Below are 14,480 nucleotides of genomic sequence, written 5' to 3' on the forward strand. Positions count from 1 at the left end.
TTCTTTAATAAAGTCTACATTTGCTCTATGTATGTTAACTTTGAACTTTTCAACTCTCTTATGCAGGCTTGTTTACTGAAGCAGCATCGAATGGCATAATTGTTGACAACTCTCCACCTGCGATTGTGAAACCTGCCAGGCTTGACACGACTGAAGGCTCAATAATGCCGAATACCCAGGTTAGATTGTGTAATGCCCTTGCATAAAGTTTAACGAGAAAAGTAGGTCTAGTTTTTCCGTCTTATCATCAATTATGATCAACTCCTTTTTCTGTAATATCCTCACACCTTTACGAAGTAGACATTACAATCATGTATTTATATTTATAGGAATGTTACTGCTGATTGTACTGCTAACTTTCAGGAAGAACTGTGAAATAACATCTTTCTTACGCCCTTTGGAATAAACTTTCTTATTTACAGATTTGGCGATCAACGCTTCGTGTATCTTGGGCATTCAGTGATCCTGACAGTCAAATAGAACACCACCGACTTTCCATATCTACCCATCATCAGTCCGATATGTCTGTACAACCCGTAAAGGTAAGTTTGGTTGACTAGTGATACATGGGACTGACTGAATTTTTCGCCGCAGAAATGCAAATAGCAAATCCATGTCGATCTACTGCATAGATAGTGGTCTTACAAAGGATGTAGTCTCAGTCCAATGAGAGACGGCAAAAGCACTGTGACGTTCTACAAATATGCGATCTATTTAACAAATAGATTCATATTATTTTGATAATTATACATGCTCTTTTTCTGGCAGACTACAGGAGGTGTACATCATCATGTATTCACTAACGTGTCAGTACATGATGGTGATGAGTACTCAGTCAAAGTCATCGCTTGCAATGGCGCCAAACTATGTACAATTAGTGAGTCGCCTGGAATACTGGTAGGTGGTATAAATAACTCGGTGGAATAGGGATCAGAAGAAATATTAATCAAACAAAAAGAAACATCGAGAGTTGATATCGAAGGCCTGGGGTTATTTTTGTATAAATGCTTCAGAATATACAGTTATCTTAGGCACGCTGGATATTAAAGTCTTGAGAGTTTAAAGTCAGATAAAGTAACTGATTTAATTGTATTTCTTATACCTTATTTACGACCGCTAACAAAAAAGCCGAACTCTCCTGGTCACTACGATAGCTGACTTTTTAAATCTATCCGGAAAAAACATGCCACTGAGAAGGGACATTATCTTATCTACGATCAACCAACCATTCTGAAATTGTGATCTGTAATGTTATATGCTATTGATGACCATAAATTATTATTTAGACAATATTATAAAGCTTAATTTTTGTATGGCATATTTTCGATCAGGTCGATTCAAGTCCGCCAAGTGTTGGGACATTCGCTGTGGCAACAGACCATGCAGCAGGCTTGAGTCGTCACAGACAGAGCTCGATGACGTACGTGCAAGGTCAAGGAAGTGAAACGGCAAAGGTCAATTTGGCCTGGCTTGGTTTTGCAGATATGCATTCAGGAATTAGTCACTATTTTGTGACCCTAGGAACCAGTTTTGCAGCAAGAGATCTGATAGATGTGAGTAATATCGAGTTTCAAAAGAGTCAGCACTTTTCTGTATCGAGTTGAATTAAATTGCTGTGCTCTTCTTATGTTGATCTGAAACTGGTAACGTAAGGTGCCGTCGATAATAAAAGCTGACGCACGACAAACGTAATTCTTTCGTTTAGGGGGGGGGGGTAAAAGCTCATTTCGTTTTGTGTGCGTCAAAATCGCATAAGGATTTTCCTCTATTGTTTTCTGAGCCTTGACCACTTGCGCTTGTAAGCTGAATTTACTGCAGTATTATGCAGTTAAAAAAAGAGTTCAAAGATGAATTACAATAGAAACACTCGCAATTTTTTTTGAATTGAAATTGATACACTTTTTTGTATAGAGCTGCGCAGTGCTGTGACACGTGCAGTAAGCGTTGCGGTCAACCGATATTTTGAGCGTGCATCACACACGCGTGATAACAAAACCATGCTTCATAGCATATCTATGAGTTCAAAGAAAAAAATGTACAACTGCGGGGACAAAACTACCCTGTTTGGAACTCAAGTTCCAAGTACAAGTCGCCAGATCTACTCGAAACATCCAGGTGACTATGAACGATTTGTTGATGCATACTGGTACAACCATAGTTAAGGGAGAACAAAGGCAGCAGTTTTGAGGGAAGCCCAGGATGCGTGGAAAATGACATACAAAAATGACACATAAAGTGGAGGTTTATTAATTAATGTGCACTTCTGGTATTTTTTCATGCGGATCAGAGAGAAGTGTGTGGGGTGGGTTTGTCAGAAACGGCATCATAATACGAAATTGATTTCGCATAAGAACTTTCGTTTGGGGGGAGGGAGGGAGGAGGTTTCAAGTAAAACGAAGGAATTACGTTTCTTGTGCGTCAGTTTTTATAATCGACGGCCCCTAATGGAGGATATTCTATTTTCTTTTAGAACCAAGCTGTCAGAATCCAATATGTTAGTGGAAACTCACACTTAGATGAAGGTGTGGTGCAAACTGCTTCAATTTCAGTAACAAGAGATCTTCATCCTGGAGAACACATCTACTGTGCACTGTGGGCCATCAATGGAGTAAGATTATTTTACATTAAAACTTTTCACAATTAAAATGGCACTCCTCCGACAGAAACTGTTTTCATAGAGAAAATTTGGGTCCCAGAGAGCTAAAGTTATTTTTGTGTCTATGTCCATTATGACAAAGCATAGAGTTCTAAAGTGCGAAATCAAATGTGCGTTCTTGCTGATATATAACCAGATATGAACTGAAAATGCTCACGTGTTTCATTATATATTGCATTATATGTAAATTTGAACCTTTTGCCACATGTTTGCAACTTCATTGAAAGTAATATGATCAGTGTAATGAATAATATTTACCGTCGATTAATTCTAAAAGGTCATGAAGTATACAAATATGTAATTAGCTGAAATAAAAATATTAAAGTTCTTTGACTTCTGTCATTGTATCACCACTTTATATAGCAAGTGTAATTACCTTTGGCCAAGTCCTTCAAGCCATATATGCCGAACTGTGAAAGCTCATTAGATATGCAAATTATAAATTAGCTGACATGAAAATGTGAAATGACTTTCGATATTGTTTTAACCTGGTATAATCATCAATGTACATAGCATGTTTTGCCAACTTTGATCAAGTAAATCCCAGTATATATCCGTAATTAGAAAAGATCATTGAATATGCAAATTAGGAATTGGCTGAAGAAAAAATGCTCAATGACTTTCAATAATGTTGTATCATAGTATCTTTAATGTATATAGCAAGGTTCATCAACTTTGGTCCGGTCAATTCAGATATATATCCCTAATTAGCAAAGTTCATTTAATATTGGTTGAAATTGGTTGAATTAAATTTGCTGAATAAATTTCATTGATGTTAAATCATAGTATCTTTAATATACATACCAAGTTTGGTCAATTTTGATCGAGTCAATTCAGATATATATCCCTAATTAGGAAAGTTCATTAAATATGCAAATTACGAATTGGCTGAAGAGAAAATGCTTAATGACTTTCAATAATATTTATTATAGTGTCATTAATGTACATAGCAAGTTTCATCAATTTTGATCAAGTCAGTTCAGATATATATCCCTAATTATGAAAATTCATTTAATATGCAAATTAGGAATTGGCTGAAGTAAAAATGTCTTTTGACTTTCAATAATGTTATATGAAAGTATCTTTGATGTATATAGCAAGTTTCAACAACTACAATCAAGTTAATTCAGATATATATCCCTAATTAGGAAAGTTCATTAAATATGCAAATTCGGAATTGGCTGCAGTAAAAATGCTTATTGACTTTCAAGAATGTTGTATCATAGTAGCTTCAATACAGGTAGCAAGTTTCATCAACTTTAGTCCAGTCAATTCAAATATATCTCCCTTATCAGCAAAGTTAATTAAATATGCAAATTAGGAATTTGGTGAAGCTAAAATGCTTGATGACTTTCAAGAATGTTAAATTATAGTATCTTCAATATACATACCAAGTTTGGTCAATTTTGATCGAGTCAAATCAGATATATATCCCTAATTAGGAAAATTCATTAAATATGCAAAACTAGCAACTATCTTTCATGTCACCCCTTAATGGTTCCCACTACTGATATATTTTGGTGTGATCAACATTTGTAGCAAATCTCGTCAAATTGTGTGCAGTCGTTTTTAATGTATATCCGTTTTTTCTAAAATCATTAATTATGCAAATTAGCAAAAAGTATGCAAGCCACACCCACCAAAAACTAATCAGTTCTTGCCATTTGCTAACTGAATCTATTTACCAGATTTGATTCTGATCTGATCAGCCGTTTTTGAGATATCGGACCAACAGACAGACAGACAGACAGACAGACACACGGACACACAGACAGACAGACAGACAGACATCGCTGCGACATATGCTCACGTGTGTGAACACGTGAGCAAAAAAGGGACAAATCGTTTAACTTACATTGTGACAAATGTAGAAAATCTTATACAGGACCAACCTGACGCTTCCTTTATTTACATAGGACTTACTGTTTATATTTGTAGTTGTATTATATACTTATACTTATTATCTTAGAAAGGCCAGGAAAGAACATGTACGATATTCCATAGTGTGTCCAAGAAAACTAATAATTCCTTGCAAATGTCAATGTTTTCAGGTCGGTTTGCGCAGTTACGAGGCACATGAAACATTCGTGGTAGTGAAGTCAAATAACGTTAGTGGGGTACTATCACTTCTGCGTCGATGTGATTCACAAACATGTGAAGGAGACTGCACATGCGCACCACAAAACCAGTTATGTCACGATTCCACGGTCGAATGCAACGATGTTACCGGTCAGTGTCAACAATTTTTGACAGGAATTATATGTATGAGAAAAATAGCCTTAAGATATTTTATAAAAACAAACGGCACCGCGATGCCAAGTATTTGTTATGTACAGATTTTCTCAAGAGGCATGACAGGTTGTTTGAGGAACCTATGCCAAGGTGTTCATTGGTAATCAATATTTGCGTGATACTTATGAACCGTTCAAAACAAACTCGAGTGTATTAGGCCGTGCAAAATATATCGGCATGTTTAGTATGTTACAGCTGTAATGATGATGATGATGATGATAATGATCAACATCATCATCGTCACCATTATCACCGTGGTAAATATCATGAAGAGCATTAAAGCAAACTTATTCGGACAAATACGTTCATGATGGGTGTTTTGTATGCTCATATGATGGAGCCAAAAATTCTGCTTGTAAAAAGACAAAATTTACCCTGCAAAGGGTATGTAAATGAGTGTTTAAACCCACTCAATACAAGTATCATCATACAAACGTGTGTTGCTCGCAGACAATGATTTGGGCTTTGAAATCAGGTCCAATGTTAATTTTTTACAATTTTTAACAATTTAGTCTGTAAGTGAAAATCACTGTCTTTTAAATACGCAGACGTTTTGGATATAGGACAAATAAGTTATGTTGGTAGAACAGTTGTACAAAGACCAGCATAAAGTATGCGCTGTATGTTACAGTTATCTGGATCTCGAACACAAAGTGGCATTCGTAAACTTAAATAACATCAGCCGTATCGGTCCTGACTTTGTACAAGCAGAATGTTTGACTGCATCACATGGGCTTAATCGTATATAGCAAATAACAATGGATTGATTGATGGCTAGATGGATGTCATACGTACATTTGTGACATTTGTGAGAATATTTGGTGATTAAAATGTGCAAAATATCTTCTAATACCTTCCATCTCAGGGAATGAACAATATGAACAGGTTGATGTGGTCGATATTTAAGACTATCATGAGAGTGAAGCTGATTTACAGGACCAGGATGTAGATTATACCCCTTCAGCATGTACAATAGCAGCTAAATGGAATAACGCCGGAGGGGGTATGTTATTGATTTCTCTGCTACATATCATTGATGGTATGTCCCATACACATGACAAGTCAGTTTCGCTCATCTGCATTTCTTACAAGAGAAGATAGGGCAATGTTATTGCATTCTAGTTGAAAGTGTTAACAATATAACGGGGTGATAGCAACCTTTTGATAGATAAGTGATTGTGTGCCTTGATGAGATTACGCGTCTCTTTGCCAGTTAATTTGGTGCAATAGAGCGCTGTTTCAAATCTATGAATATTCCAAGAAAATGCGACATTGTCCGGTAGCCAAGTTTGATATCTTTTTGGGATGAAATAAAAGTTCAAATACTCAAAACACAAAATTCTTACATTTTTGAGGATGATTGATATGCTGTGTGGACATACGTTTCATAATGATGCACTGCAATAATTATGCCATGTAATTACTTATCTTTTAGACGTAGCCATTCAGAGATATGAATGGACGGTCGGCAGCAAAGGAGGAAGTCCAGGTTCAGGTTTACTGAATCCAGCAAAAGACAGAATATGGCATGATGCCGGCATGGAAAGCTTTGCAGTATTTTCTTTGAGATCAGGTGAGTCATTGCAAGATATTCGCTTGTGGTTTTGTCTTCACTGAATGAACACGCGAACTCCATTGGAACGGCTAAATGGTTAGTGCTATTTTCATAACTTGTCACATGGAATAATTGTTTTCTCTCATAATCTAGGAATTCTCCATCCTGATGTTGAGTACGTATTCTACGTCAGGGCTTGGTACGACGACCGAACTTTTGCTGTCTTTCAGTCAGACGGAGTAACACCCGATTTCACAGCGCCATCTATTTCAACTTCAAGAAAGGTAAAGGAATATCATTGATGTATCGATGTAACTTTCTTATATAACGTAAAATATCACCAGTCTTGTTAACTTTAAGTCTCTACTTAGACACAATCCATATTGATCATCGCCATGCAAGATCTACTGGCTGTGTTTTTGTAATAATAAAGGCACATCATTTAATAAAAATACAAACAAGTGAATGCACTAATTTTGCCTTAATGTTTTCGTCATTTGTTCTCATTTAGGTGAAGGATGTAACTCATCTAACCAATCTAGTTGACATTGATTACTCAAGTGACCTGAGTACATTGGGAATTTCATGGAAAAATGTGTTTCCAAGTACCTCCGGTTTAAGTCATTTTATGGTTTCAATAAGCACAGTTCCCCAAGGTATGTATTGCACCTGTGGTACAAACTATTTCATTAGTCCAAATGAGTTTATAATATCTTCTGCAACATTAAATAAGAACGACTCTTTTGCGTAGCTCCTACCAAAGATGATGTCAACCAAGTTATTAGTAGTCACGCGTTTTTAACACTAAAGTTTCTTCAAAGATTAAAATCAATGTCAAAACTAGTCAAACAAGCTATCAAGACTTTTCAATCTAAATAATATTTCTACACGCGACAAAAAACTTAATTTATATTTGGTATTTAGGAATAACTTCAATAGAAATATTTGTTCAGAATTGTTTACATCTTATATAGACCCAACAGTAATCGTCATTACCATCTAAAGAGAAAAAAAATACCTTCATTCATAATTCTGTGTTTCTCTGTTAATGATTCAGGTGACGATATCAGACCCTACAATGCTTCACTTATCAGCGCCAGTGAATACAAAGTGATGATAACTGGCCTAACTCTTCAAAATAACCAAAAATATTACACCAACGTGATGGCTGTTAATCTGGCAGGACTGCATTCCATAGCGTCATCTGATGGAATTTTGGTGTGTTTTGTGGTGTTCTCTCTTCTATACGTTTATCAGTTTTCCAAGAATTCTGCTGTCAAATGTGGCCTTTTTAATGAATGGCTGCGTAATTGTATCAAAAAAGGAATGAAGGCAAATTTTCTTCGCTCCAGGATTAGTATTGTAAATACATTATGAAGAACAACATAAAAGTAGAAGGAGATGTGATCATAAAAGTAACGATAAAGTGGCCAATGTTTATGATAAGTCATAAACGTATTCCTTCTTAGAAAGTATGGAAAACAGTTCATTGTATGTGCAGATTATGTAATGATAGAATATATCTCGCCATCTTCGATTGAACACTGCAGTGAGACTGATAAACGATGAGAATTATACTTGGTTTGTCTATTCCCCTCCACGTGATAAATGTAACGCCTTCCTACTTTTGTTTCTAGATTGATACCACTGAACCCACATCCGGTAGAGTGGACGACGGACTTGGCGTTCGTGATGCCGATTATCAAAATTCCAGCGCATTAGTTTCGGCATCGTGGTATGGGTTTTCTGATCTACAATCTTCTGTTCATCATTATCAGTGGTGTGTTGGTAGTCAGCCAGGTCTTGAAGACATTCTGTCCTGTAGGAATGTTGGTTTACATCTGTCAATGTCAGCTGAACTTAATGTGCCAATAACGTCAGGTAAGTACAAAGAAAAACAAAATGAAAAAATATCACTTTTGTTTTCAGAAATAGTAAGTTTAGAAGATAAAACAAACCACCACAAACGTGAAATTTTTACGTGTATGAATGTTCGGCATAATCCTAGAGAGCTGTGATAAAAACAATTCTTCGGCGACATTTTAAAAACATACATATACATCTGTAAAAATAATATCCATAGCTATTAAAGGCTTGTCATTTACCAAAACCTAGCACAGACATGCCAGTTTGCCTAAATCGAGGTTTGCCAGAGTTTATCAATGAAAATGACTTTGGGTAGGGTTGCAGTCTTTTTTATGATGATCGTTCGTTTATTCATATATTTATTCATTCCCAATGTTCTACCTTTCCAGGTACACATTATTATTCTAAAGTATCTGCCACTGACGCTGTTGGTTTGGAATCCCAAGCTGCAGTGTCGAACGGCGTTCTTGTTGACACAACGCCACCACAGAACATTTTGAAGTTTGTTGCAGAAGGTAACCTCCTTCGAAACCCCTCGTTCGAAGATGCCTTGGGACAAGATGAAAATACAGTCAAAAGAAACTGCACTATCAATGCTTCCAGCAATCTGTGCCTGCCAAGGGACTGGCAAGTAAATGGTACTGGTTATGTGGTTATGTCGGCTGGGTTGGAGGCGCAGTTAGAGGACGCGTACTTGATTGTCCATGGCACTGTATCACAGACAATTGAAACTATAACAGGAGACAAGTACAAGTTCTCTATTTACATCAGCCATCTACGGCAGTTTACCGTGCCACTGCTGTCACAGGAAGGTTTTATTCGGATTCCCGGTATGCACCGAGTCTTCAAGCTGTACCAGAGGACTGGTAACCATGGTAACAGCGGACTTGAATGGTACGAGCATGTCTACTACTTCACAGCTGAGTCAGATTCAACCACTGTGACAATAGGCTCTCTTGGAAGAAGAAATGGTGGGTGCACTTCTCATAGATGTCAAGTTCACAGGAATGCGGACGTTCTATTGCACGACTTTCAGAAGTCCTCAAGATTTACGATTAGATATGCATAATGTATAGATAACGTATTAACACTATTACTACTTAATACATTTACATACCATAAACAAAAGCCAATCAGTTTAATGCTTGACATGTTGTAGTTGTTTAGGTATATATAAATGGAAACTTAAAGTAAAGTCATCACCTTCAACAATTGACACACAAGAAACGCTAGTTTGTAAAAAGACTGCCCGTGGTCCATGTGTTTTTATTTTTGTCACTGATACTACCACTTGATATTACATTAAGATTTTGAATTTGTAAATTTATTTACCGTGCAGGCGTCACCTCCTCAGGTAAAAGGAAAGAACTATATTTAATCCAGGAGACAGAATTCGGGAAGAGTTCCATTTCAAGTTGCCGGTTGCCCGACCGGTTTAAAAACACCCACCTAACTGGATGCATAACTGCCCGCGTGGAACCGACAAGTTGGAATAGAACTCTTCCCTTGTTCTACATGTTTAAGTTTTTACTTACCACTTTTTCTTTTTTTATATTTTACGGATTACTATTTATCCTTTAGCATGTTTATACTCCTTTACAGGCATAGCGGTAGACAATGCACGAATCCAACACCTCAGCGTCCACGTCGATCGCGACGTTTACGATGAAAATCACAAATCAAGTTGTATCAGTCTACACTCAAGAACAAATGGACGGAAACACTCTATATCCGCTAGTTGGAATATCTTGGATACAGACAGTCCCATTGTTGAATATCTGTGGGCAATAGGCACTGTCAAAGGTGACGTAATCATTAAGACTTCGCTGCCATTCTGTTTTATACTAGCAAGGAGAAGAATCCCACTACAGCTACAACTAACAATTTCATTCTGAATTACTAAAGCTGAGTTTAACGACTTTCTACAACTTTATATCAGTAGAGTATGAACTAGGGATCTTAGTAATTCCGCAATCGAAAAAAAAAAGTTTTATTTATGTACCAAGCAATGCATCATTTCTACAACACTTAATACAATAGTCTCTTTCATATCATTGATATAAGTGCCATCTAACACAAAAGAAGATGATGTTTGAGAACAGCAAACTTTGCAAAACGTATGCATAATGATTTTCTGACATACACTTTGTAATTTAATTTGTCTTTTGTGCTGTCTTCATCCAAATTCCTAGGCGGTACGCAAGTGCAGTCATTCAAGTCTGTCTGTCGTTCGTCCCATGCCTTCGCGGACGATTTGCCACTCAGCCATGGAATACCTATACATGTGACGGTCACTGCACGTAATGCCGCCGATCTCCATTCAGTGTTCTATTCACAGCCGATGATAGTAGATGTGACACCACCAAATATCTGTTGTATAAAGGTACACTTGGAATATCCTCTTTCCAAATTACACTGTAAGGTGCTAACATTGACGGTCACAATAAAAGTTTATTATATTTTATAGTCCGATAAGTGAAGCAATATCTTTCTCATGTGTATCTTTAAACTGATACTATATCATTTTCATTGTAATGATATCACGCTATGTTTTTGTATTAATTATTCTCTTAGGCTGTTGTTTGATAGTTTGCAAATTTTATACCTCACTCTGCCTGTCGGTCGAAGAAGACCAACTCACATTCACTTAAACCAAACTGTCACAAACCTTTCCTTGATGCATATTTGTTTCCACATTCTCGTGGATATATGTGACAGAGGTGGTACAGCTTCGACGGGAAAACTTACACAGTGCATTTTCCGCGGCGAAGTGCACCATGTAATTGTTATTTGATTCACTGGGGTGGAACATAATTGGATATTGCGTTATCTTGTTGTCGAGGTATTCAAATAATTCTACATTCTTCTTCGTTTTCTTTTAGGATGGTGCACAGCTAGGAAAGGATTTGACTTATCAGACTTTATCAGTCATTTCTGTTCAGTGGAATGTTTCAGATCCCGAAAGTGAAGTAGAATTTTGTGAATGGGCCCTTGGTAGGTAGTTATCCAATGATTTCTATGATTTTCTATTTGTATTTGTTTTAAGTTGATTGATTTGACCAAGGAGGTACGACATTTTCTGTGTAGGTACAAAGATCACACGGAGATAGTACACAATTGACAATTAACATCGCATCCCCCTTGTTTTTATTTCAGGATTTAGTCCGGGTTCTGGAACACTGAGACCGTTTACTGTGACAAATGACCTAGCCTACGCAGAGAAAAGCTTCTCGGGAACACTCGACCATGGACAGAAAATTTATTCCACCATTCGTTGTAAGAATTTTGCTGGGTTGTACAACCAAATTATATCGAACGGCGTGACAATCGTGCAAGAAGGACCTCGAACAGAAGAAGCTACTGTCCGAGTGGTTTCAAGTTCACCGTCGATGTTTGAGACACGAGGAAACCACCAAACATCCACTGACAACATCAATGTTATTTGGAATGGGTTCTCTGATCTATCAGGCATATCACATTATGAGGTAAACAGGCCTGGTAATATCTCTGAGAAGAAATATGTAATGTGTCCATTCATGAATATCGAACCAAAGTCATTTGAAAACTGTACATCTTTAATACAGCAAATGACTGGCACAGTTCAGGTTAACTGAGCACAACTGTTTCATTATGGTTAGTTTAACGAAGACATATGTAAGCCCAAAGCTATTTATTAAAATGTGATATTATTCGGAATTCAAAGCACCCCGTACCCCTCGTATGTACGAGGTCTATGTGAACAGAAATACACACGAAATTTCTCTCGTCCGAGTCTTTTTCAGAAGATTCGTGACTGAAAAGTTTGAGTTGTGACATATTAAACGAGGACCAAACGATATGTGCATTTCTTCCAACAAATGGATGTCCACCATTTTGTCAATCTAGCATGTTATACATTCTTTCCTTAATAGCTATTTGATGTCTTAACCCCTGTAATTACGCGAGACAAAGGAGACGGGGGCAAAAAACCATGCGATCTTGCGAAAGGGTCTGCACTTTATTACTGTACCCTGACCATGTTGCTGCCGGGCTCAACCACAAGTCAGTTCCTATCCCTGACGTAGTTTCATTATATTTTGCTTGTCATTAATTGAACCATATTTTAATATATATTACACTGTTCTAAGATAACTACCTGCCTGTAAGTAGAATATAAGAAGATTTGAGTGAACTGACAAGAAATAGCTGGCAGACGATTAGAGATTTACAGTGAAAACCAGTTTAGAATGGAAGATGAAATTGATCTAAATGTTATCACACTTGTGTAATTGGTTTGAGAACGTTTTCATGAATTTGCCACACTAGTGGCACTGATCACCTGTATACTGACCAGTAACAAAACACACACCTTGAAGTATACTGTCTGGTACACTTTAGAAGCAGGCAATTATGTAACATTGCCGTACTGCCCCATGCCGCATTATACAGCAGCTGAGTAAGAGTCTAGCTGTACTGCTTTCTTTGCTTTCGCATTTCTTAAAGTTGTTCGCCCGAAATGGTTAAAGCTGAAAAGAGACCTAAATAGTTTCCCAAAGGTAGAATGTTTTGAACCATTTAATGTCTTTTCCCGCAAGAAAACAACACACATAACACACTAAACATTTCCTACCGCTGACTCGCTTTACTGCTATATCTAGAAATATCTAGACGATTACTGTTGAAGCCTACTGTGAACTGTCATCAGTCTGTTGTTTGCCACAATTTGGTGACTGCAGGTAAAATTTGCTACCATTTTACAAACCAATTACACAAGTTTGATAACATTTAGATCCATTTCATAGTCCATTATCAACTGGTTTTCACTGTAAACAGATTGAAAATTCCGTTTCCAACCTAATATATAATGTCAAATACATTTTTGCAATTGTAAACACAGTGCAGGATACTTAGAGATACAAGTCCCAGCATTGGTAGCGATTGGAGAGGTATCGGTCAAACCGGACAGATGTCAGCAATGCTTTCCGGGTTTAACTTGGAATCTTACAAGACGTACCAAGTCCAAGTGCGAGCTGTCAATCATGTGGGGTTGAAGAGTGAAGTGATTTCATCAAACATTACCATAGAAACAACGCCACCTGTACCAACAGGTAAAAGAGCAAACGTAATATACTATACATAGACTAGTTTCAGTTTTTGCAAAACAATGTTAGACCTTACATGACTGTTGAGTCTGGGGTTAATTGTGAGACAGGACAAAAGAGCACGTCATTAACACCATTGATGGTAGCACAAAAGTTACAAGAGTCAGTTCAACGTAACAGATACCTAACTCTCCTAAAATACTTGTTTCAAAAGATTAGTATGCAAATGGTTCATCGTAACCTAGGCTATGCGATAAGCGGAAACTATCTTCCTGGCAGTGTTTTGTGTAATGGCCGACTGTATGTTCTACGGAGGATCTAACATGAGTATACTGACTAAAATTCTCCGTTCTTTTTTCTCCTCTCGTGTTGAAGTCATCCCTACCTCCTTTTGGCATAAGGTCACTGTGTACAAGGGAGGAGGCCGTAGTGGAACATGCTAGTTTTGGTCATTAAATCTTGTTGTATTTTTATTTACTTTTGTGGTCTTAATGTAGGCGAGCATTTACAATACACTTGGTCAGCTTCAGACATCGTCACTATTCGATGGGATGACATATTTACAAGCAACTCGACATTGATATACCAGCTCACCATAAGCACTGTAGTAGGCGGAAGTGACATCATCAAGTGGTACGAAACACGCGGCACAAGCTACGAATTCCTTGCAGCTGACAAGTCGCGTTCGTATTTCCTCACCATTATGGCTGTGAACGAGGCTGGGCTTTATGATACATACAATGATATTTTGTCATATGTGTAAAAGCACTTTATAATATACACTATTGTGCTGTTATGAGAATTGCAAAATAATTGTTTTATTGTGTAAGAATTATTTCCAGTAAACGCATGAAACTGCAAATTTTATAATTTTTCAGATTGTAAATTAGCATTTCCTGAAAAGTCGTCAAACGCAATGACGTGATCTTGTGAGTATATAACAAGGGTATTGTACTGCATTATCTGTTTAATAAGAAAATTACTAAGATGGTGAATCCCTCCAAGTTTAGCTTGTATAATAAGGCAGTGG

General features: G+C 37.1%; 2 protein-coding genes across 2 annotated transcripts in view; both read left to right on the forward strand.

The window, feature by feature from the left end:
• The window catches only part of LOC139145100 (uncharacterized), a 31,494-nt gene extending 25,567 nt beyond the window's left edge, over positions 1 to 5,927 (forward strand). Inside the window, exons 36-42 of the mRNA XM_070716050.1 lie at positions 67 to 179; positions 423 to 542; positions 769 to 897; positions 1,332 to 1,553; positions 2,471 to 2,608; positions 4,708 to 4,885; positions 5,814 to 5,927. Coding sequence (XP_070572151.1) covers positions 67 to 179; positions 423 to 542; positions 769 to 897; positions 1,332 to 1,553; positions 2,471 to 2,608; positions 4,708 to 4,885; positions 5,814 to 5,854 — 941 coding nt within the window. The 3' untranslated portion in view covers positions 5,855 to 5,927. The remainder of the gene's footprint in view (positions 1 to 66; positions 180 to 422; positions 543 to 768; positions 898 to 1,331; positions 1,554 to 2,470; positions 2,609 to 4,707; positions 4,886 to 5,813) is intronic.
• LOC139145101 (uncharacterized) lies at positions 5,854 to 14,402 on the forward strand. Its single transcript, XM_070716051.1, has 13 exons — positions 5,854 to 5,951; positions 6,384 to 6,521; positions 6,657 to 6,787; positions 7,015 to 7,159; positions 7,561 to 7,721; positions 8,141 to 8,384; positions 8,759 to 9,340; positions 9,972 to 10,172; positions 10,562 to 10,752; positions 11,252 to 11,363; positions 11,526 to 11,854; positions 13,246 to 13,456; positions 13,948 to 14,402. Exons 2-13 carry the CDS (start codon positions 6,488 to 6,490, stop codon positions 14,211 to 14,213), a joined length of 2,607 nt encoding a protein of 868 aa, XP_070572152.1. The 5' UTR covers positions 5,854 to 5,951; positions 6,384 to 6,487; the 3' UTR covers positions 14,214 to 14,402.
• Positions 14,403 to 14,480: the final 78 nt, after the last annotated feature.

This window comes from Ptychodera flava, chromosome 12 (genome assembly GCF_041260155.1).
Source record: "Ptychodera flava strain L36383 chromosome 12, AS_Pfla_20210202, whole genome shotgun sequence".
NCBI classification, from domain to species: Eukaryota; Metazoa; Hemichordata; class Enteropneusta; family Ptychoderidae; genus Ptychodera; species Ptychodera flava.

Bases quoted from the DNA above. Each gene is read 5' to 3' on its own strand.
- LOC139145101 (XM_070716051.1), top strand. From the start codon at position 6,488: ATGGAAAGCTTTGCAGTATTTTCTTTGAGATCAG. The intron at 7,160-7,560 runs GTATGTATTGCA...TTAATGATTCAG, and splicing joins AATAAGCACAGTTCCCCAAG to GTGACGATATCAGACCCTAC. The intron at 11,364-11,525 runs GTAGGTAGTTAT...TTTTTATTTCAG, and splicing joins ATTTTGTGAATGGGCCCTTG to GATTTAGTCCGGGTTCTGGA.